This window comes from Acomys minous (genome assembly GCF_964271855.1).
Source record: "Acomys minous genome assembly, chromosome: 12".
NCBI classification, from domain to species: domain Eukaryota; kingdom Metazoa; phylum Chordata; class Mammalia; order Rodentia; family Muridae; genus Acomys; species Acomys minous.
In genome coordinates this window covers 107,261,645-107,282,232 of record NC_140493.1, presented here as the reverse complement: position 1 = coordinate 107,282,232, position 20,588 = coordinate 107,261,645, and the positions used below count along the sequence as shown (strand labels likewise).

The 20,588-nt window shown below is 50.2% G+C and overlaps 2 protein-coding genes across 11 annotated transcripts; one reads left to right on the top strand and one right to left on the bottom strand.

The window, feature by feature from the left end:
* The first annotated feature begins 520 nt into the window (after window positions 1-520).
* NT5C (5', 3'-nucleotidase, cytosolic) lies at window positions 521-1,999 on the top strand. 2 transcript variants are annotated; one of them, XM_084747826.1, is made up of 5 exons: window positions 521-791; window positions 1,039-1,139; window positions 1,205-1,265; window positions 1,441-1,555; window positions 1,639-1,999. In XM_084747826.1, the coding sequence occupies exons 1-5, from the start codon at window positions 612-614 to the stop codon at window positions 1,764-1,766; spliced, it is 585 nt and encodes a 194-aa protein (XP_084603952.1). In that variant the 5' UTR covers window positions 521-611; the 3' UTR covers window positions 1,767-1,999. The 2 variants fall into 2 exon arrangements, with proteins under 2 accessions (XP_084603952.1, XP_084603951.1); XM_084747825.1 differs by having other exon boundaries at window positions 533-791; window positions 1,664-1,999.
* An 863-nt stretch (window positions 2,000-2,862) lies between these two features.
* ARMC7 (armadillo repeat containing 7) lies at window positions 2,863-20,551 on the bottom strand. Of its 9 annotated transcripts, none has more exons than XM_084747827.1 (3): window positions 17,851-20,512; window positions 17,621-17,764; window positions 2,863-3,887 (listed from the first exon to the last, which is right to left on the bottom strand). In XM_084747827.1, exons 1-3 carry the CDS (start codon window positions 17,939-17,941, stop codon window positions 3,526-3,528), a joined length of 597 nt encoding a protein of 198 aa, XP_084603953.1. In that variant the 5' UTR covers window positions 17,942-20,512; the 3' UTR covers window positions 2,863-3,525. The 9 variants fall into 9 exon arrangements, with proteins under 9 accessions (XP_084603953.1, XP_084603954.1, XP_084603961.1 ...); XM_084747828.1 differs by having other exon boundaries at window positions 3,586-4,065; window positions 17,851-20,531; XM_084747835.1 differs by having other exon boundaries at window positions 3,606-3,887; window positions 17,685-17,764; window positions 17,851-20,551.
* Between the last annotated feature and the right edge of the window lie 37 nt (window positions 20,552-20,588).

Genomic DNA, 20,588 nt, shown 5'->3' with positions numbered 1-20,588 from the left:
AAAAACATTTGTGTATGTCAAGATTTAGCATTTTCTAGAATTTGATTCCACAGGAGAACTCAGCTCCACAGAAAAAGCAGTGGACTCAGACTGAAATCAACGCTGTTTCAAACCAATTCTGGCTCATTAGTGCAACTCCAGAGCCCAGCGCATTCCTACAGTTTTCTTTCTTTCTTTCTTTCTTTCTTTTTCTTTTTTTTTTTTTTTTTTTTGAGACAGGGTTTCTCTGTGTAGCCCAGGCTGTCCTGGACTGACTTTGTAGATCCGCCTGCCTCTGCCTCCTGAGTGCTGGGATTAAAGGCGTGCGCCACCACGCCCGGCTGCCTACAGTTTTCTTTAAGGGGTCCTTTCACCTCCCTTGATCTGGGAGCCTAACGCTCCTGTCTGGACAAGCAAGGGAGTGAGTATGCATGCAGCATGTGCAGCAGGTTTCCAATTGCAGAAGTATTTCGGATCTCGTAGGTCAGGGGAGAGGGACACTGATGCTGCACAGGAGCGGCTGCCCCAGCGCTCCAGGCACGCTATGCAAATGAGCCGGGTCGGTCCCGCCCCTACCCGCATACAGGAAGCTGGCAAACCTCAGTAGGGTTTCTGTGCTCTCGGGAGTGGCTATGGCGGGGCGGCGGCCAGTGCGGGTGCTGGTGGACATGGATGGCGTGCTGGCGGATTTCGAGTCAGGCCTCCTGCAGGGTTTCCTCCGCCGCTTCCCCGGGGACCCGTACGTGCCGCTGGAACAGCGCCGGGGCTTCCTAGCCAACGAGCAGTACGGAGCCCTGCGGCCGGACCTGGCGGTAGGAGGCCCAACGGGAAACCTCTGGTTCCTTCCCCTGAGCAGAGCCATCTGGGTCCTATTCCAGGCACCCCGAGCTTCGGAACCCATCGCTCACCCCATACCAGAAAGCTTGATAGCGTCCCATCTCCCCCTCCCCCCTTCCTTTATCCCCAGTGTGGACAAGGACTGCTACTGCTTATTGCGGAACCTCTCTCGGGCTCCCCCTGCTGGAAAGCAGGAGCGGGACAGAGATCTGTTTCTTTCAGGAGAAAGCGGCCAGCGTGTATGAAGCTCCAGGCTTTTTCCTAAACTTGGAGCCCATTCCTGGGGCCTTGGATGCTTTGCGAGAGATGAAAGACATGCAAGAGTAAGGAGGGTGGGGAGGGGGCGGTGGGGAGGCCAGCGCCAGGCCTGACTGCCCCCTCTCCGCAGCACCGAGGTCTTCATCTGCACCACCCCACTGCTGAAGTACGACCACTGCGTGGAAGAGAAGGTATCTGCTCAGATTTGGATTTTCAAATTTGATTTTAAATATAAGCCACAGAAGGTAGGGGCTGGGCTAACGGGGTACATGCGCGTGTGAGGCTGGGTCCCACTTCCCACTGACCGTGCATTCAGAGCCTAGCGAGCCCCACTGCTTTTTGCTTTTTTTTTTTTTTCCTATACAGTACCGCTGGGTGGAACAGAACCTGGGGCCTCAGTTTGTGGAGCGGATTATCCTGACTAGGGACAAGACATTGGTCATGGGGGACCTGCTCATTGATGACAAAGACACCATTCAAGGTTGGGCCAGTTACCCTTGACAACCTCCAGGCATCTGGCCTGCTGGGATTAGGGAGAGGAGTAAAAATAACCCGATTACCGATTGCATGCTTTGCCTTCCTGCCCCAGGCCTAGAGAAGACCCCAAGCTGGGAGCACATCTTGTTCACCTGCTGCCACAATCAGCACCTGGCCCTGCCCCCCACCCGGAGGCGGCTGCTTTCCTGGAGTGACGACTGGAGGGGGATCATAGAGAGCAAGCGAGCCAGCCTGTGAGGGGCCCCGAGGTGGGCCAACAGGAATCTGCAGGGACAGGACTTTCTCCAAGCAGGGAGCCACTGTAACCTCCACTTGGACAGACTCTGCCTTCTGCCCCTCTCAAGATGGCTACTCCCAGAAGGTTGGCACAGAAATACAGTGGGAAAATCAAACAGGAGGTTTTTAATAAAAACAAAAGCAAAAGCAAGGTTTTGGTTCTTTGAAGACCCTTTTCCTAGGGCAGGAGAGACTGCGGCACCGACAGGCGCTGTCTCCTTCCCTCACCCAGTGTCTGTATGGACAGCCCCAACTCCACACACTTGTTGAGCGCCTTCTAGCTTTTTGCTGCGCATCTAAGGGGGACAATGCTGAGACCAGGACACCCCCCTTTTTTCCCTGAACCCCAACTTCTCATCAGGCTTACCCCCTTAGTTTTCTTCTCACTGGCAGAGGTGGGAGGGGTCACCAGTCACAGGATTTTACTGTCCTTCAGACATTACTGGGCCCTTCTTACTCCCATGACCCCTGCTGGCCAGGCAGGCTGCTCTCAAACCCATCTCTCAAGTGGTAAGATCACAGGCTCCAGCCACTGAGCTCGCTGGCATCCAGTCTCCCGGTGTCTTTACTGAAGATCTACATCAGAGCCCTGAGGGACCGACTGCTGCTGGAGAAGGGCAGGCAGCAGGCCTGGACAGCCCAGGAAGGGGTCATGTCCAGAAGATCTGATCGCAGGCAGATGGGAAGACAGCAACCTTTTTTTTTTTTTTTGGTTTGGTTTTTCAAGACAGGTTTCTCTGTGTAGCTCTGGCTATCCTGGACTCACTTTGTAGACCAGGCTGGCCTCGAACTCACAGAGATCCGCCTGCCTCTGCCTCCCGAGTACTGGGATTAAAGGCGTGCGCCACCATTGCCCAGCTGAGAGCAACTTTTTTTGAAGGGACAGGGATGCCAGTTAGCAGCTGGTACACGAGCAGTCTACAGCCTGGACAAGGGGAGCTGACATCTCTGTCTCCATCCCAGGGCCTATGTGGATCTCTCCAAAGACACAGGGCATGCAGCTCCACACTCAGCTCTATTCCACTCTTTTTTTTTTTTAAAGATTTATTTATTTTATTTATTGTATATCAGTGCTTTATCTGCCGAAGAAGGCATCAGATGGTTGTGAGCCACCACGTGGGTGCTGGGAATTGAACTGGAAGAGCAAATGGTGCCCTTAACCACTGAGCCATCTCTCCAGCCCCTCTATTCCACTCTTGACACGCAGAGCTATGACACCCACAGGCAGAGGCCTCATCTCTGCATTCCTCACATGGTGCATGGAGCAGAGTCAGGTGGGCCGTTGTTAGTGGGCTGCAGAGCTGCCCACGCAATGTGTACCATGCTCAGTGCTCAGCCTCAGCACTGGAAGGAGGGCTGTTCCACAGCACCTTCCCAGCTAACAAGCTTGGGCCTGGGACACAGAGGTGGTCTTCTGACTGCAGCTTGTTGAGTGCCAGTGCAAGAAAGCCATGCCGGCTTTGGTTTTCTCCTCTAGGCACCTCAAGTCTGGCTGCTTCATTCCTCCTGCTTTTCCTGGATCTAAATGCCCACCACACTCAGACTGCATGCTACAACCAGATGGACAGGCAGCCCCTGGGCAGGACGGGCTCAAGATGCTATCAGCCTTCTGCTTACGGTGCCTGTGCCAGGGCTGCTCTCAGGCAGAAAGTGGCAAGATCTTGGAGGCTCCTTGGGTCAGGGCTGCTGTGGGGCCTCGGTCTGTGGCAGGGGGATACCCAGGGCAGAATGGGCCTGCCGGGTGCGAGCCTCAGCCACCTGGCTCGGGGAGCAGCAGTCCTCTAGGAATATCTGGGCCAGGTTCCGGAGCCTCGTGCTGGCAGAGAGAGAGAAGCGCAGCATGCACTGGACCACAGGCAAGGAGGTTAGCTCAGGGTGGGAGTGCACGCCCGATGAGCTCAGGTACACGAGTGTGGTGACAGCAGACAGCACGGTCTCCTCGTCGGGACTGGACAGGCAGTTGGTGATGAGCGGGACGCCTCCTGCCTGCAGGATGTGCTCCTTGTTGGCCTTGTCCGGGCACAGGTTGCAGAGGCCCCCTGGAGAGAGGTGAGGTGAGGGTGAGCAGGGTGCTCAGGTCCTGGTTTCTCATCTCCTGGCTCATGAGTCTTGGGAAGTGCCCAGGCCTGGGGAGAAGTTTGCCCATGGACAAGGACTGCGAAGTCACCGGCCCCAGTCCTCGCCCCAGCTTCTGGATGTCCAGCTTGTCATGAAGACCTACCCTTCAAGTGAGGCAGACACGACACCACGGCTCAGTGATAACGGAACCCTGAGGAGTAGGAAGGTCCAGAGGGATAGACCACTGTCTCTAGATTTAAAAAAAAAAAAAACTGCCAAGAGATGGCTCAGAGGGTAAGAGCACTGGGTGCTCTTCCAGAGGACCCAAGTTCAGTTCCCAGCACCCACATGGTAGCTCACAATCACCCATGTTTCCAGTTCCTGGGGCTCCAATGCCCTCCTGTGTCTGTAGGTACTAGGCATGCGTACAGTGTATGTAGATACATGCAGGCAAAAACACTGATATGAAAACAAGAGCCTGTATCTGCACAGGGTGTATGACCAAAAACCCTCCCTCCACTCTTTCAGGTTAGGTCCCCTCAACACCTGGTAGCCTAGGGACGGATGCTACCTTTTCTTTTCCTTCCTTCTTTCTTTCTTTTTTTTTTTAGTTTTTCGAGACAGGGTTTCTCTGTGTAGCCTTGGCTGTCCTAGACCACTTTGTAGACCAGGATGACTTTTAACTCATAGCGACCCGCCTGCCTCTGCTTCTTAAGTGCTGGGATTAAAGACACGCACCACCACACCCCGTTGATGCTATCTTTTCTAGAGGAATACTTTGCTTACTTCTGGTTCCTCAATGCAGGAAGATGACTTCCTGTACTCACTGAGTCAGCTTCCTGCCGTCAGGGTTCGAGGCCCCTCGGCCTAGCTGACAGCATTCGTTGGAGAGGAAGAGTAGGGTGAGCGCCCAGGAAAAGGACAGAGTTTCCAAGACAAGAAGAGTAGATAGGGCACCAAGTCAGTACCAGGTCATCCAGCAGAGCCCCTGTCCCAGCCCCCACCCCTGAGCCTGCCTGCCATGAAGAGCTACGAAGGGCTATGGAACGGGGCAGTAATGGTGCAAGCCTTTGATGTCAGGACCCGGGAGGCAGAGGCAGGCAGATATCTGAATTCAAGGCTACCCTGGTCTACACAGAGAAACCCTGTGTCTCAAAGTAACACACAGGACTGAGGTGTAGTCAGAGGAAGAACACTTTGTCAAGCATTTGAGTTCTATCCCCAGCATCTCGCCTCCCCCAAATGGTGAGAGTGAGAAGTAGTGAAGACAGTGAGAAAGAAAAGAAATTAGAAATTTCATGACATGCTAAAAGTAAGTAGCAAATTCATTCAATAAGTAGATTACAGCAAGCCTACTAAATGAAAAATCATATAGAGCTTTAAAAATAATGTCTCCAAGCTGGGTGGTGGTGGCACACACCTTTAATCCCAGCGCTTGGGAGGTAGAGGCAGGTGGATCGCTGTGAGTTCAAGGCCAGCCTGGTCTACAGAGTGAGTTCCAGGACAGCCAAGGCTACACAGAGAAACCCTGTCTCAAAAAACAACAACAAAAGGGTCTCCAGGCCAGAGAAACGGCTCAGCAGCTAAGAGTGTATACTACAGAGGACCTGAGTCTGCTTCCCAGCATCCCCTCTGGGCAGCTCACGGCAGCATGAACTCTAACCTCAGGGGATCTTAACCTCTCTCTGGCCTCTGTGCACACTGCACACAGCTTTGAGAGTGGCGCTCTGAAGCATAGGTCAGCCTCCTGAGTGCTTCTATTACAGGCTCGCACTAAAGCATGAAATCACAAGTATGCTTCTCCCTGCTAGGCACGGCTACAGAGTACAGCCCTGTCTCAAAAACAAAACATGGGGCTGGAGAAATGGCTCCCTGGTTAAGAATACTTCCTGCTATTGTGGAGCATCCAACTTCTGTTCCTAGGACCCACACCAGGCAGCTCTCAACTGCTAGTAATTCCAGCTCCAAGGAATCCAAAAACCTTATGTCTTCCACAGGAGGCCATGGCCTACACATAGCGTTCACACACAGACATGCCCTATATGTGAATACAAACAACAAACAAACAACACAGGGCTGGAGAGAAGGCCCAGCATTTAAGAGCACACTCTGCTCTTGCCAAAGACTGGGATCCGTTCCCAGCTCCCACACAAAGCAGCTCACAAGCACCCTAACTATAGCTCCATAGGATCTGATGTCCTTTTCTGGTCTCCACTGGCACTTGTGCCCACACGGACCTGTCACACTTCACCCGTGTGTCTCTCTCTCTCTCTCTCTCTCTCTCTCTCTCTCTCTCTCTCTCTCTCTCTCTCTCTCTCTCTCTCACACACACACACACACACACACACACACAGAATTTTAGAAATCCTAAAGATAAACAAAATAAGAATATGAGGGCCTAACCATAAAAAAAAAAACCAAAAAAACAAAAACAAAACTCGGGAGGCAGAGGCAGGTGGATTGCTGTGAGTTCAAGGCCAGCCTGGTCTACAAAGTGAGTCCAGGACAGTCAAGGCTACACAGAGAAACCCTGTCTCAAAAAAACCATAAAAAAAAAACCAACCCAAAAACAAAGAATATGAGGGCCTGAGCTTGATCCTAGCACTCATATAAATAGACCAGACATGACTGTGTGGGTCTATAACCTCTTCACTGCGGCGGTGGAGAGATAGGAATGTGTGTGTGTCTGTATGTGTTTGCTGCACTCCAGACTCAATGAGAGACCTTGTCTCCAAAAGCCACAGTAGAAAGCCACAGAAGACAACCCTGAGCATTCATCTCTGGCTTTCACACTCATAAACATAGACATAGAATTAATTTTTATGTGTGTGTGTGTATGTGACAGGGCTCACAGTGTAGCTCTGGCTGGTCTGGAACTTGTTATGTAGACCAGTCTGGCACTGAACTCATAGAGACTCATCTGCCTTTGCCTCTCAAATGCTGATATTAAAGTCCTGTGCCACCATGCCCTTCTACAACCCTTTACATTAAAAAAAAAATCAGATTTAGTGCGGGCAGGGAGGGGAGGGAGAGAAAATACTGGGAGAATCGACTGGAACTGGTGGGCATTTCAGGGGCAAGGTGGAACCTAGTGCAATGCAATGTCCATGGAGTCTACAAGAGTAACCCTAGCAAAAACTCCGAGAAACGGGGCACACAAAGCCTGAACTTCTGTAACCAGGCAGGGCCTAAGTGGAGGGAATAGGGTTCCAACCCAGCCATAAAACCTTCAACGCAGTTTGTCCTGCCTGCAGAGCGTTGTGGGAATGGAGCCTAGCAGAATCATCATCAAAGTGACCAAAGAGACTTTAGCCAGCGACTAGTGGGAGCCGATGCAGAGTACCACAGCCAACTATTAGGCAGAGCTCAAGAGTTCTGCAGAGGAAGGGGAGGAAGGATTGGAGGAACCAGAGGGGTCAAGGATGCCAGGAGAACACGGCCCACAGAACCAACAGCCCAGGACTCATGGGGTATGATGAGGTCAGGGAGCCAGGGGTGGTCTGACCTAGGTCCTCTGCATATGTTTTTTGTTTTTTGGTTTTTCGAGACAGAGTCTCTCTGTGTAGCCTTGGCTGTCCTGGACTCACTTTGTAGACCAGGCTGGCCTCGAACTCACAGCGATCCGCCTGCCTCTGCCTCCCAAGTGCTGGGATTAAAGGCGTGCGCCACCACGCCCGGCCCGGTCCTCTGCATATGTTATGGCTGAGGAGCTTGGTGTTCTTGTGGGATTCCTAACAGTGGGAGTGAGGGTTGTCCTGGGCTCTTTTGCCTACTTGTGGGACATTTCCCCCCTACTGAGATGCCTCATCCAGCCTTGATGTGATGGTATGTGCCTAGTCTTATTGTAGCTTGTTTCATCTTGGTCTTTTCTGAGGGAAGGCAGAGGGGGTGGTTCTCGGGGAGAGGGGTGATGGGGGGGAAAGGCTGGGGGGCGTGGAACTGCAGTGAGATGTAATATACGGGAGGAGAATTTTTTAAAACTGGATTCAGGATGGATCTTGCATTATTTTACTTTTCTTTCTTTTTTTTGTTTTTCGAGACAGGGTTTCTCTGTGTAGCCTTGACTGTCCTGGACTCAGACTTTTTTTTTTTTTAAGATTTATTTATTTGTTATATGTACAGTGTTCTGCCTGCATGTACACCTGCACATGATAAAAGGATACCAGATCTTATTATCGATGGTTGTGAGACACCATGTAGTTGCTGGGAACTGAACTCAGGTCTTTTGAAAGAGCAGCCAGTGCTCTCTCAACCTCTGAGCTGTCTCTCCAGCCTGCATTATCTCACTTATAGACCAGGTAAAAGCGACACTTGGGGACAGACGTAAGAGCTGTGCTTGCACGGGACATGTGGGAGAAACAAGCCTGATCTTGACCAAGGAGCCGTTACATGTAGAGGCACATACCTTAATGAATTTAAGGATTAATCAAACTGCCACTTGTGTGCACTTTACTGCACACTCATTATACTGCATTTACAAGACAGTTCAAAACAAAAATGAGCGCTGGGGTGTGGCTTGTGGTAGAGTACTTGCTTGGGTCCCTGGGCTCAGTCCCAGCACCACCAAAAAGAAATAGAGGGGCAAGTTCTGACTAGCTGACGAGGAATTTGCTTCGGACAGAGAAAGACAAGGGGAAAAAGAGCTAGAGGCAAAGGCCGGCTCTGCCGGGCAGCAGTAACCATAGAAACCCCTGAAAGGCGGAACCTGAGTGAGAAGAGCTGGTGACCTGGAGTCACAGAGCAGGAGCTGGTGCTGGAAAGGGATTCTCTGGGGATTGAGAGAAGTGAACAAGGAAGGCCTGACCAGCACTGGGCACCTGCTGACCGGGCGAGCTCTCCTTGAGGAGGTCCACGACGTTATCTCAACCTAAGGAATCGCACACACCAGGGCACAAGGCTGAGGTAGCCCATGGTCAAACCCTTCTCGGAGTGGGATGAGGTGGCATACCCTCATAGTCCTCGCTAGTAGGGCAGCTGAGGCAGGAGGCTCTCTTGAGCTCAGGAGCCCATGGGCAGCCTGAACAACATAGTAGACCTTCCTTCGCTCAAAATCACAAAACCAAGCCAGCTGGTAATCCCAACACTCGGGAGGCAGAGGCAGGCAAATCTCTGTGGATTCAAAGCCAGCCTGGTCTACAGAGAGTTCCAGGACAGCTAGGACTGTTAAACAGAGAAATCCTGTCTCAGCTAAAAATAAAATAAAATACAAAACAAAACCCTGCTAGTGAGATAGCAAGTGAATGTCCTGAGTGTGCCCATGAGCCCAACCCCAGGGACTCACATAGAGGTGCGAGGAGAAAACTGGCTCCAGAAAGCTGTCCTCTGACCCCCATCCGCACACATGGGCATGCATGTACACCCCTCTTACATCACGCAACAATAATAATTACTGGTACATGTGTACCACCACTCTTGGTATATGATATTACTTTTTTCATTATGTTGGCCAAGCTGGCAAGATATATTGCAGGCCAAGGATATATACCAAGATACATAACTACATTAAAAAACAAAACAAAATTTAGCCAGGCAGTGGCAGCATACACATTTAATCCCAGAACTTGGGAGGCAGAAGCAGGCAGATCTCTGAGTTCAAGGCCAGTCTGGTCTACAAAGTTAGTCCAGACAGCCAAGGCTACACAGAGAAACCCTGCCTTGAAAAACCCAAACCCAAAACAGCTATTCTGGCTTACTGAGTATGAACCTGCCTCAAACAATATAACAAACATATATGTGTAAATACAGGCTACCTAATGCATACATTATACAAAACTACACAGGTACTTACACATGTATTTATAAATTCAGAAAATATCTCTGAAGAATGTACTAGAAGCTAACTGGAGGAAGCATTAGCAAAGGGTCTAGAGAATGCAGAGCAGAGTGCAGTGTAAGCACACAGGAGCCTCGGAGTGCGCACCCTAGCACGGTAGCAACAACCACAGAAGGTGGTGACACACATCCTTAATCTGAGCATCTCGGAGAGAGACAAGCAGATCTCTATGAGTTTGAGGCTAGTCTCATCTACACAGTGAGTTTTAGACCAGCTAGAACTACATAATGAGATATTATCTAAAAACAAACAAGCAGCAACCAAGAAAGAAAGAGCAATACGCTTTCATGTCATATATGTACACACATGATAAGGCCTTCCTGTGTAGCCCTGGGGGCCTGGAACTCCTCATGTAGACTAGGCTGGCCTTGAACTCACAGAGATCCTCCTGTCTCTGTCTCACAGTGCTAGGATTACATCATGTACCACCATTTAGGATCACTTTCTTGACCAGTGAGTTACCTGTCACATAAATAAAACACACACATACACCTGGTGTGCCTAATACAAACCTGCTTGGTCTCAGACTAGAGGGCTTAAGAGCCTCTGTACCAGGACTCCCAAGCAGCTAGGACTGTAAATGAATGACACTGTGCTTTACTCAAAAAGAAAAAGACCAGCCTGGCATGGTGGCACATGCCTTTAATCTTAGCACTTGGGAAACAGAGTCAAGCATATCTCTGTGAGTTCAAGGCCAGCCTGGTCTACAAAGCTAGTTCCCGAACAGAGAGGGTTACATAGAGAAACCTGTCTTGAAAAAAAAGAAAGAGAAATTAAGAACATTCCCTAAAAGGAAAAACACAAGCTGAGAGTGGTGGAGCATGCCTTTAATCCCAGCACTCGGGGGGCAGAGGCAGGTCAGCCTGGTCTACAAAGGGAGTCCAGGACAGCCAAAGCTACACAGAGAAACCTTGTCTCGAAAAACCAAAAAGGAAGGGTGTGGTAGCAGATACCTTTAATCCTAGCACTTGGGAGACAGAGGCAGGTGGCTCACTGTCAGTTTAAGGCTAGCCTGGTCTACAAAGCAAATTCAAGGGTTCAAGGACAGCCAGGTTACACAAAGAGAAACCCTGTCCTGTCTAGAGAACACCAAACAAACAAACGACCCCTCCCCCCACAAAAAAAAGAAAGAAAAGAAAGACAACTCTAATGCTGAAAACATTAATCAAATCGGCTGCCCAGGATTTAGCCTTTGAACACTACTACCACCTAGTGGCAGAGATTTGTATCGCATGGCTAGGAAGGCAATTTAACAGGACTTCTCAGAGGCTTGAATCTAGCCTTAGCAACAAGACTGCCAAGTACCCTGTGGTGTCCTGGGATTCACAGAGGCAAAGTACTCACGTGGTTTCTTTGTATCTCCAGGTTGCCCTAGGATGCTTTAACTGGGGCTTCAGCTCAATTCTTTCACTCATTAACGAGTCTTTACTGAGATCCTGGCTTTGTATCTGGTTCCCCATAATTCACCCACTTCCCATCCAAAGTTACAATCATGGCAGCTTTTGCTTGACTAACACCACTGCCCAGCAGCTGTTAGTTCCTCCGTGATCAACTGTGACCCTGGACTTTGGGCACCAGCAGGCAGAGCAGGTGAGCTAACTCCTAACTGTGGCAGAGGAGACACACTGTGAAACAAAGAAAAGGGAGGATGAAGCCTTGGAGCTGAGCTTGGGCTCTGTCTGCTGGGTCCCCTGGAGCCCGAGGCTAACCTGGCTCTAGCTATGGCACTAGGGGCGTGAACCTGGGGATAGGTCTCCTGATGTGTGAGGAAGGCTTAGTGCTTCCTCACTTTGCACAGGAGAATGCCACTTGCCGTCCCCTGGAAATGACAGCCAGGCCAGCCCACGCTGGCCAGGGACTACGGTGGCTCTCAGGCTACTACCACAGCTGTGGAGTAACTGCAGCCAGACTGGCTCCAGCAGATCTAAGGCTCCCAGCCTCAGACAGTCTCTTCTCCTACAGTGCAGGTCCTGGGGACTGAAAGGTAGCCAGGCCTGGCAGCCAACGCCTTTCCCCGCTGAGCCATTTCACTGCCCATGTTCACTTAATTTTTAAACACAGTCCTTAAACCTTGCTAAGTCTTTGAACCTGGTTGTAAGAGATACTTTGAGCAGGCCAGGTGTGGTGGCACACGCCTTTAATCCCAGCACTCGGGGGTGGGGGGTGAGGGGTGCAGAGGCAGGTGGATCTCTTTGAGTTCGAGGCCAGCCTGGTCTACAAAGAGCGTTCCAGAACAGCCAAGGCTATACAGAGAAACCGTGTCGAGAGAAAGAGAGAAAGAGAGAAAGAGAGAAAGAGAGAAAGAGAGAAAGAGAGAGAGAGAGAGAGAGAGAGAGAGAGGCAGAGACTGACTTTGAGCAATGTAACTTCAAAGCCACACATCCCTCGCACCTGCGCCCACGTCTCGGGTGTACACTATTGTTCTTACGACCCGCCCCCCCCCCGAACGCCCACACTTGTACCTACATCATAAAAGATCTCACTTCTACTAACTTGCTAACTTTTCTCTCTGACTCATCCTCAAATTCTTTCCAAGGACACAGATTTATCTGGGTGGAGGTCCCTCAGGCCACCAGCACGGTCCCAGGGTGTCTCCTAGCTGCTATTTCCAGGGTGAGAGGTGACACCACGCAGGAAGCACAGAACAGACACACACAGCATGCCTGAGGGCTAGTCCTGCAGGAGCTGACAGGCATGGCCTGGGAGTCAGGGCAGGGCACAAGTAGCATGGAGCAAAGGCGCCATGGTCCACTGTGCCCTATCACATGAGGTACTTTTCTAGGGGGCAAGAATCCCTGAGCAGAAGGGTGGTTCTCTGGTGGGATATTGTGCCATCCTACCTGAGAGAAGAGAGATGTCACCTCTAAAGCAATCTGGCTTCAGGTCCACGGGTGGAGGCCTAGAGGGTTGTGCAGTTGCAGGCAATGACCCTAAAAGGCCAGTCGGTTAATTCTCACAGTAAGTAGCTTGTTATAGTCTCCCTCTGACTGGCGACCGAAGGGAAATCACATGCCCAGATAGTGACCGAATCCAGGCCTGCTGTTCCAAGACCAGCCCACTCATTCCAATCTCACTATGCTGCTCACCAACAGAGACATTGGTTTGGGTTCTGGGAGACATGGCCAGCTCGCCTCTCGCCTGCTCACTGTGGAACCAGCCCTTCATAAGTCCTCTGCCTCAAGTCATGGCTGCTCAGGTCCGCCTCCTACCCTCTTCTTCCATCCTCCTCCCCTGCCAAAGCACCTGAGCCTACTGAGCTGCAGAGGTGAACACAGCCAGGCTCGCTTCTTGGGGCGATCAGCACCTTAGTGTCCCCACCAAGGACAAAGACTAGAAGCTCCAAGGCGGACACAGCACTCTCAACAGCAGGGCAGGTGCTTGGCAGTGCTCCCCTCCAATGCCAGAGGTGGTCCACGCAATGCAAGTGATAACAGCCATGGAATCTGCTTCTAGGGCCTGCCAGGACTCTCCTTTTACGCTGTATACAATGAACACAGGAGCAGTCAACCGAATCCACACAGCATCCCAGAGATTCGAGGCTGAGGAATGGCGCCCCACTTGAGACAGGAGACGTAGACTGGGTGAAGATGGACAGGCATAAGCAAAGTGTTGGGGACACAGTGAAGATACTGACAGGTGCTGAGGGACGGACACAGTCATCCGCTCAAGTCTCCCATGGAGCCTCCAACATGGCCGAGGCGGATCTCAGGCGCCCTATGCTGGGCACACCGACTGCCTCCTGAGGCTGAGGAAGCAGCAGGCCAGACCCTTGGAACCTGGAGGAACAGCTGCTCTGTGACTGGGCACTTTTCTCCAGGGTCAGCAGCCTACTTTAGAGGAGCCCTGTGACTCAGGTGGCATGGCCACTGTCACCACTCAGAGGGCAACAGCAGTGGGGCACACATACAAATGTGGAGGTATGCTGGGCGTGGTGGCACACGCCTTTAACCTCAGCAGAGGCAGGCAGATCACTAGGAGTTCGAGGCCAGCCTGGTCTACAAAGCGAGTCCAGGAGAGCCAGGGCTACACAGAGAAACCCTATCTCAAAAAAACAAAACAAACAAACAAATGTGGAGGTATTTGGGGACATATCTAAAGATTAATACTTGCTTGTAGGGTTTTATTTATTTATTTAGGTTTTTCCAGACACAGTTTCACTATGTAGCCTCGACTGTCCTGGAACTCACTCTGTAGACCAGGCTGGCTTCCAACGCACAGAGATCCATCTGCCTCTGCCTCCCAAGTGCTGGGATTAAAGGTGTGCACCACCACCGCCCGGCTCTGGGGCCAATTTTTAGACTAATCTAGTATAGCATTCTTCTAGAAGAGCAGAGATACAGGCTTGAGCCAGTAAGACCTAGACAAATGGATCCGAGCACAGTCCAACTGTAGCGGGCCCCATAGGAGTGCTCTGAAGACTCCCTGATCCCACCCACAGCCTCACCCTTCCCCCTGAAGCTGAGGCTCCAACCCCAGCCTACAGCTGCCCAGACCCCCTCTGGGCCCTCAGTCCTGGGGTGACTTCCCTCAGCGCTGCACTTCCTGCAGCAGCTGCTTGTGAAGGATGAGCACAGCTGGAATTTCTGTGGGTCCCAGAGCTCAGTGAAAAAGAGACAGATGGTCTGTTTTCCAGGCCTGCATACCACAAACAAAACAAAGAAGAGGGGACTGTCTCTAAAAAACCTAAATCATACCGTGATGTATGCGGGGATAAAAAGTGTCACTGGACCCTTAGGATTTCCACTGAATTTCTAGGTTACAGGAAATGAAGGCGACAGAAGGACAAGCCAAACCACGGCTTCTTACAGTGAGGGTCACCACCACACATCAAACAGGCCGGAGGTCCTGAAACAGCCAGCCAGCTGAGTATGGCAGGCACAGCTTCAATTCCAGCCCAAACACACAGCTACCATCATTACTTAGTATTTCTGTAAATCAGGGTTCTCAGCACTGACTTTATAAAATCAAAGCCATCGGAACTCTGAAAAAAAAAAAAAAGATGTTCTATGTCCCATAGAATCAACATCCAGTTATGTGAAAAATCAACAAACAATACATATTAGTATGTCTCTAATAGATAGTAAAACTGGGCTGGAGAAACGGCTCAGAGGTTAAGAGCACAGACTGCTCTTCCAGAGGTCTTGAGTTCAATTCCCAGCAACCATATGGTGGCTCACAACCATCTGTAATGTGATCTGATGCCCTCTTCTGGCCTGCAGGTGTACATGCAGACAGAACACTGTATACATAATAAATGGGTAAGTCTTTAAAAAAATAAAAATAAAAAAAGAATTTAAAAAAAAGCGGGAACTCTTTATCTTGGGAATTTTCTGTTTCTTTTTTCTTTGCCGAGAAAGAGTCTTTAGAGACTTGGGCTTGGAACTGCTACCCTGAGTCACGCACCTGTCTCTATCTCCTGAGTGCTAGCATTCAAATGCAGGCCATAACACATTCTAAGAACTGAGCTGTGTCCCCAGCCTCTTCAAGTTTTCTCAACTTGCTTTAAAACAAAAAATTTATTTGGATCCGGGTGCAGTATTACATGCCTGTAATCCCAGCACTGGGGAGGCAAAGGCAGGCTGATCTCTGAGTTCAAGGCCAGCCTAGTCTACAAAGAGTCCAGGACAGCCAAGGCTACACAGAGAAACTCTGTCTCAAAAAAACCAAACCTAAACAAAAAAAGTTTGTTTTGGAACAGAAAGACATCTCTCTAAGGAACATAGTCAGATGAAATGTTCTGGTCCTGGACTGGAACCTAGTTTATAAAAAAGCAACAAAAAATGTCCTCTTAGGCTTGCAAGACGGCTCAGTGGGTAAAGACACTGGCCACTAAGTGTCACAACCTGAATTCCATCCCTAGGACCCACATGGTTGAGGAATTTACTCAACGAATTGTCCTCTGAAAGCTAGAAATGGTGCTATACGTCTTTAATCCCAGCATCCATGAGGCAGAGCCACATACCAAAACCTTAAAACAAACAAACAAACAAACAAAAAATAACCAAAGATATTATCTTTTGTCCCAGTATATGTCTTTCCCTTCCCCCATAAATAAAAAAGAAATGTCTTTAGGGAAAAAATTTGCATAATTAAATATTAAGCATCATTGGAGTTATCTTCTTCCAATGCTGAGGACTGACCCACAGGGCCTTAAGCACACAGGCTGGTGCATCACAGTACAGGCAGTTTATCACTGAGCTGCATTCCAGCCCTAAAGGGTTCCTTACCCAGTGTACATTAGGGCTCCTTTCACACTCTATGGAGAGATTTATTTATTTATTTATTTATTTTTTTGGTTTTTTGAGAAGGGTTTCTCTGTGTAGCCTTGGCTGTCCTGGACTCGCTTCGTAGACCATGCTGGCCTCTTACTCAGAGATCCACCTGCCTCTGCCTCTCGAGTGCTGGGATTAAAGGCATGCACCGCCATGCCTGGGTAGGGGAAATGTTATTTTTTAAAGGTATGTGCTGAAAGAATTTTTGTCCGTTCTTAAATTCTAAACGTCTTCCCATGACCTAGATGCAAAGCCCTCGTAGCAAGCCCTCTAAATTCGCTCAGTCCTACTTGTGCCTCTTCACTTAAAACGTGCCCAGCACACCAGCCTTCCCTTTAACAACTAACTTTCTGCTTAGGGACGCCTCCTACTGCTCCAGCTGAGTTTGCTGTTTGCGCCCATCTTGTTTGTTCACCACCTATCTACCTCCCCTTCTACAACACAACCTCCTGCAGGGCAAAGGCTCCCCCAGCCTGCTCACCACCTCTCCAGAACTTGGACCAGTGCCTTCATACAGAGCATCCCATACTAAGTCTGTATCGTGGAGCACAGGAGATGGCTCAGTGGGCACAAGAGCTTCCATGCTAACCTGACAAGCCATTGTTGGATGCTAGGAACCTACATAAAAGAGTGAAATGCAACGGTGAGCCTCTGTGAGCGCAGCACTCTGAGGAGAGACGGGAGGGTGAGACAAGAGAATCAGTTGGAAGCTCTAGAGACAGCATCTTCCTATGTAGCCCTAGCCGGCCTAGAACCCAGTATGGAGACTAGGCTGGCCTTGAACTCAGAGAGACCCACCTACTTCTGTCTTCCGAGTGCTGGGATGAAAGGCATGCGCCACCATGCTCAGTGAGAACTGACTTTAAAACTGTCCTCTGACCTTCATGCATACACTGTGCACACACCCACACTCATTCTTACACACACACACACACACACACACACACAGAGTAAATTAAAAATAAAAATAAAAAAGGGTCTACCGTGAGCCAGGCAGTGGTGGTGCACACCTTTAATCCCAGTACTGGGATCTCTGTGAGTTCCAGGCCAGCCTGGTCTACCAAGTGAGTTCCAGGCCAGCAGTAACTCCACACAGAGAAACCCTGTCTGGAAAAACCAACCAACCAACCAACCAACCGAATAAATACAAATCTATCATGAATAATTCAAGAATTACAATCATCCAACTGCGGGAGTCCTAAGCTACAGATTCCAAGTGACCTTTGTTTCTCTTGGTAGCAAACTCTGCAAGAGCAAACTCCAAACTTCTTTTCAAAGCGTTTCAACCCATTTTCCTGCTCATTACCTCTTTTCTAAGAGGAAGGACACGCGAGGAGCTGGCAGTGACTTCCAGACCTGTTTTGGACTAGCTGCGACCTGCACAATGTGTGGCAGATAAGATCCTAATCCCAAAGACGAGTTTCTTTGGTTTAGTGACAGTATCTTACTCTGTGTCCCAGGCTGGCCTCCAAGTCAAGGCAGCCCTCCTAGTTCAGCATCCTAGAATGCTGGATTTACAGGCGAGTGCCTTCCCGCCCGACTCTCCGATCTAGCCCTTATCTTGGGGCGGGGTGGGGGGGGGAGAAAAGGGGGAGCGCCTAAGTCTTACCAATAGCAAACTTCACTAAGGTTTCATTTTCTTCCGACAGCGAATCGAGGAATAAATCCAGGACTTGCAGTTGCCGCAGATACTGGTAGTTGCCCGGGTCGTAGGCGAAGTTGGCAAGGTTAGCAAGGACTTGTTCCCTGGCATCTGCAACGGGAAGCGGGCCGGTGCGGCTGCTGCCGTCAAGAGCCCTGCCGGGTCCCTCGCGCCCACCCCTCACCCACACCCCTCACCTTGGCTCTCGGTCTCCTGGAACTCCGTGACCAGCGCCTGCAGGTAGCCTAGCCGCCCGACGTGGGGATCTATCTTGGGTTTCTGCGCCATGGCTGGAGAGCGGTGAAGGAGCTTGGGAGGACGGGTGGGAAGGAAGCGGCCGCAAGGATGCTGGAAACCCTCGCCTGGATCCTGACCCGTCCCGACGCACACAGAACGGCAGGCAAACCCAGTCCTGTCCTGGGTTCCGAGAGTCTGCAGTGACTGGCAGTTGGAGGTGCGCTGTGGGGGTGGGCCGTTTAAAATTCAGCCTCGGTGACAAGCCGGTGACAAGCCGTGGCTTTTTGGAACCGGAGGTACACCCCCCCACCGAGTTCTCTACACTCCTCACCGCGCTCTACAAACCGCTTCCGGACTCAGGGCGGAAGTCTCTCTAGCCCCGCCCCAAAGAGCGGAATGGGCAGGACCAGGACGGGATTGGGCGTGGCTACTGTGCACCTCTTAGGCCTCCCGCGAGATTTCTCGAGCTATTTGAGCTTTGGGTGTCTGCTGGGGAGGCAGGACCGGAGGGAGGAGGGAAAGAAACAGGCGGGGCGGAAGGAAAGATGGACGGGACTGATGGACCGGCGTACTAATGGATCTTATGGTCACCTGGGCATGGTGGTGCTTTAATCCCAGCAGTCAGAGTTTGAGAACAGCCTAGTCTACACACAGGGCTACATGGCAAGACACTGTCTTTAAAACAGAACACCCCTCAAATCCAAAACAAGATCTTAGGGTCACAAGGATCATCAGAGAGGGAAGCGGCTTTGCTATGCTGTCATCATAAAGGTGGAGGAGGCAGGCAGTGAGGTTTTGTTTCTTCTTTTTTTTTTTTTAACAGATATATTGACTCATTTATGTATTTTTTTTTTTAAATGTGTATCCGAGTGCTCTATTTTTGTGTACATCTTCATGCCAGAAAATGGCATCAGATCACAGTATAGGCCGGGCATGGTGGTCCACGCCTTTAATCCCAGCACTCTGGAGGCAGAGGCAGGTGGATCGCTGTTCGAGGCTAGCCTTGTCTACACACAGTGAGTCCAGGATAGCCAGGGCTAAACAGAGAAGCCCTGTCTCAAAAAACAAACAAACAAGCAAACAAAAACAGATCACATTATAGATGGTTGTGAGCCACCATGTGGTTGTTGGGAATTGAACTCAGGACCTCTGGAAGAGCAGGCAGTGGTCTTAATCACTGAGCCATCTCTCCAGCCCAGCAGTGAGGGTTTTTTTAAGGGCAAATGTCATGTGTTTAGCTCTGTGTTTGATACCAGGGGCCCAAATCACAGGAGAATGGCTTGTGTCCTTCATTCACCTTTCCCTGGCCCGCCCTGTTCCAGGACATTTGATCCTCATTGTAAATCTTGGGACTGACCTGTAAAATCTCCGGGGGTTTTGTTGTTGTTGTTTAAAGATTTATTTATTTATTATGTATACAGTGCTCTGCCTGCTTGTATCCCTGCAGGCCGGAAGAGGGCATCAGATCACATTAGAGATGGTTGTGAACCACCATGTGGTTGCTGGGAATTGAACTCAGGACCTCTGGAAGAGCAGCCAGTGCTCTTAACCACTGAGCCATCTCTCCAGCTCCCAAAATCCTGTTTTTTGTTTGTATGGTTGAGCCCTAACACACACCTTTAATCTAAGAACTTTCTGTTTATTGTAAACAAGTGATTAAGGTATGGTTCAGCCAGCCCTAGCACAAACCTTTAATTGAAGAGCTTTCTGTACACAGGACTTAATAAAGTTAACCCTAAGTCAAAAGGTGGAGCAAGAAACCAGCAGACAGAGATTAAAGAGTAGGAGGGACTTTGAGTTGAGGGGTATTTAAGGCAGTGGAGACGAAGAAGTGACTTTTGAACTTTGAGCTAGCAAGCCTTTGGCCTTGGTTTTTTTGGCCTTTTTCTCCTGGCCTGTCAGCTAGCTAGTGAGCTTTTTGGACCTTTTCCTCTGAGATGTGAGCTGAGCAGGAAGGTCAGCTGGGTGCTTTCTCTGACTCTCTGAGCTAGCAGATTTTCACCCCAGCATCTGGTTCCTGAGTTTTTATTAGTAAAATCAAGTGATTGGGATTTTCATTTTTAAAAACAATACCCCCCCACCACCACCTCTGGGGTTCAAGTTCCTATGGTCAATCCCTGCCCAAGAGTTTTTACTTTGGTCTGGGTGCTTGAGCACTGAGGTTGCTCCGTGAGAACTCGGTGACCTTCTGTTTAGCCTGGGGAAGCACATCTCAGCTCAAGATGGCCACGGGTCTCTTCCACCTCTGACTAATTAGAGCATCAAAGACCTGGGGACCAGGACTTGGGGACAACATGGAAGCAGGTTCTACTCCTTTGTGCCCGGGAACTGCCTCAAACCATCCCTGGAGGATTTTGAGGGGAGTTAGCAAAGTATGTGGGTTCTGGAATCTCAAAGGCCATTCAAGCCTTCCTTACTTGCAGTTCCCTCTTCAGGGGAGGAATTATTAGCTTTTGGGTTTGTGCTGAGGACAGGTGACATGGACTTATTCCTTCCCTTCCAGTCCCTGGGATACAGTAGATGCTCAATAAATATTTGGTAAAGGAATTTAGCCCAGAGATTTCTTTTGAATTTACTATGCTACCTGAATTTCTGCTCTTCCTGCCCTCACCTCTGGATTGCTGGGATTACAGCACTCCTAGGTTTACGTGGGGCTGGGGCTTGAACCCAGGGCTTGGTGCACATACTATTCTAAAAT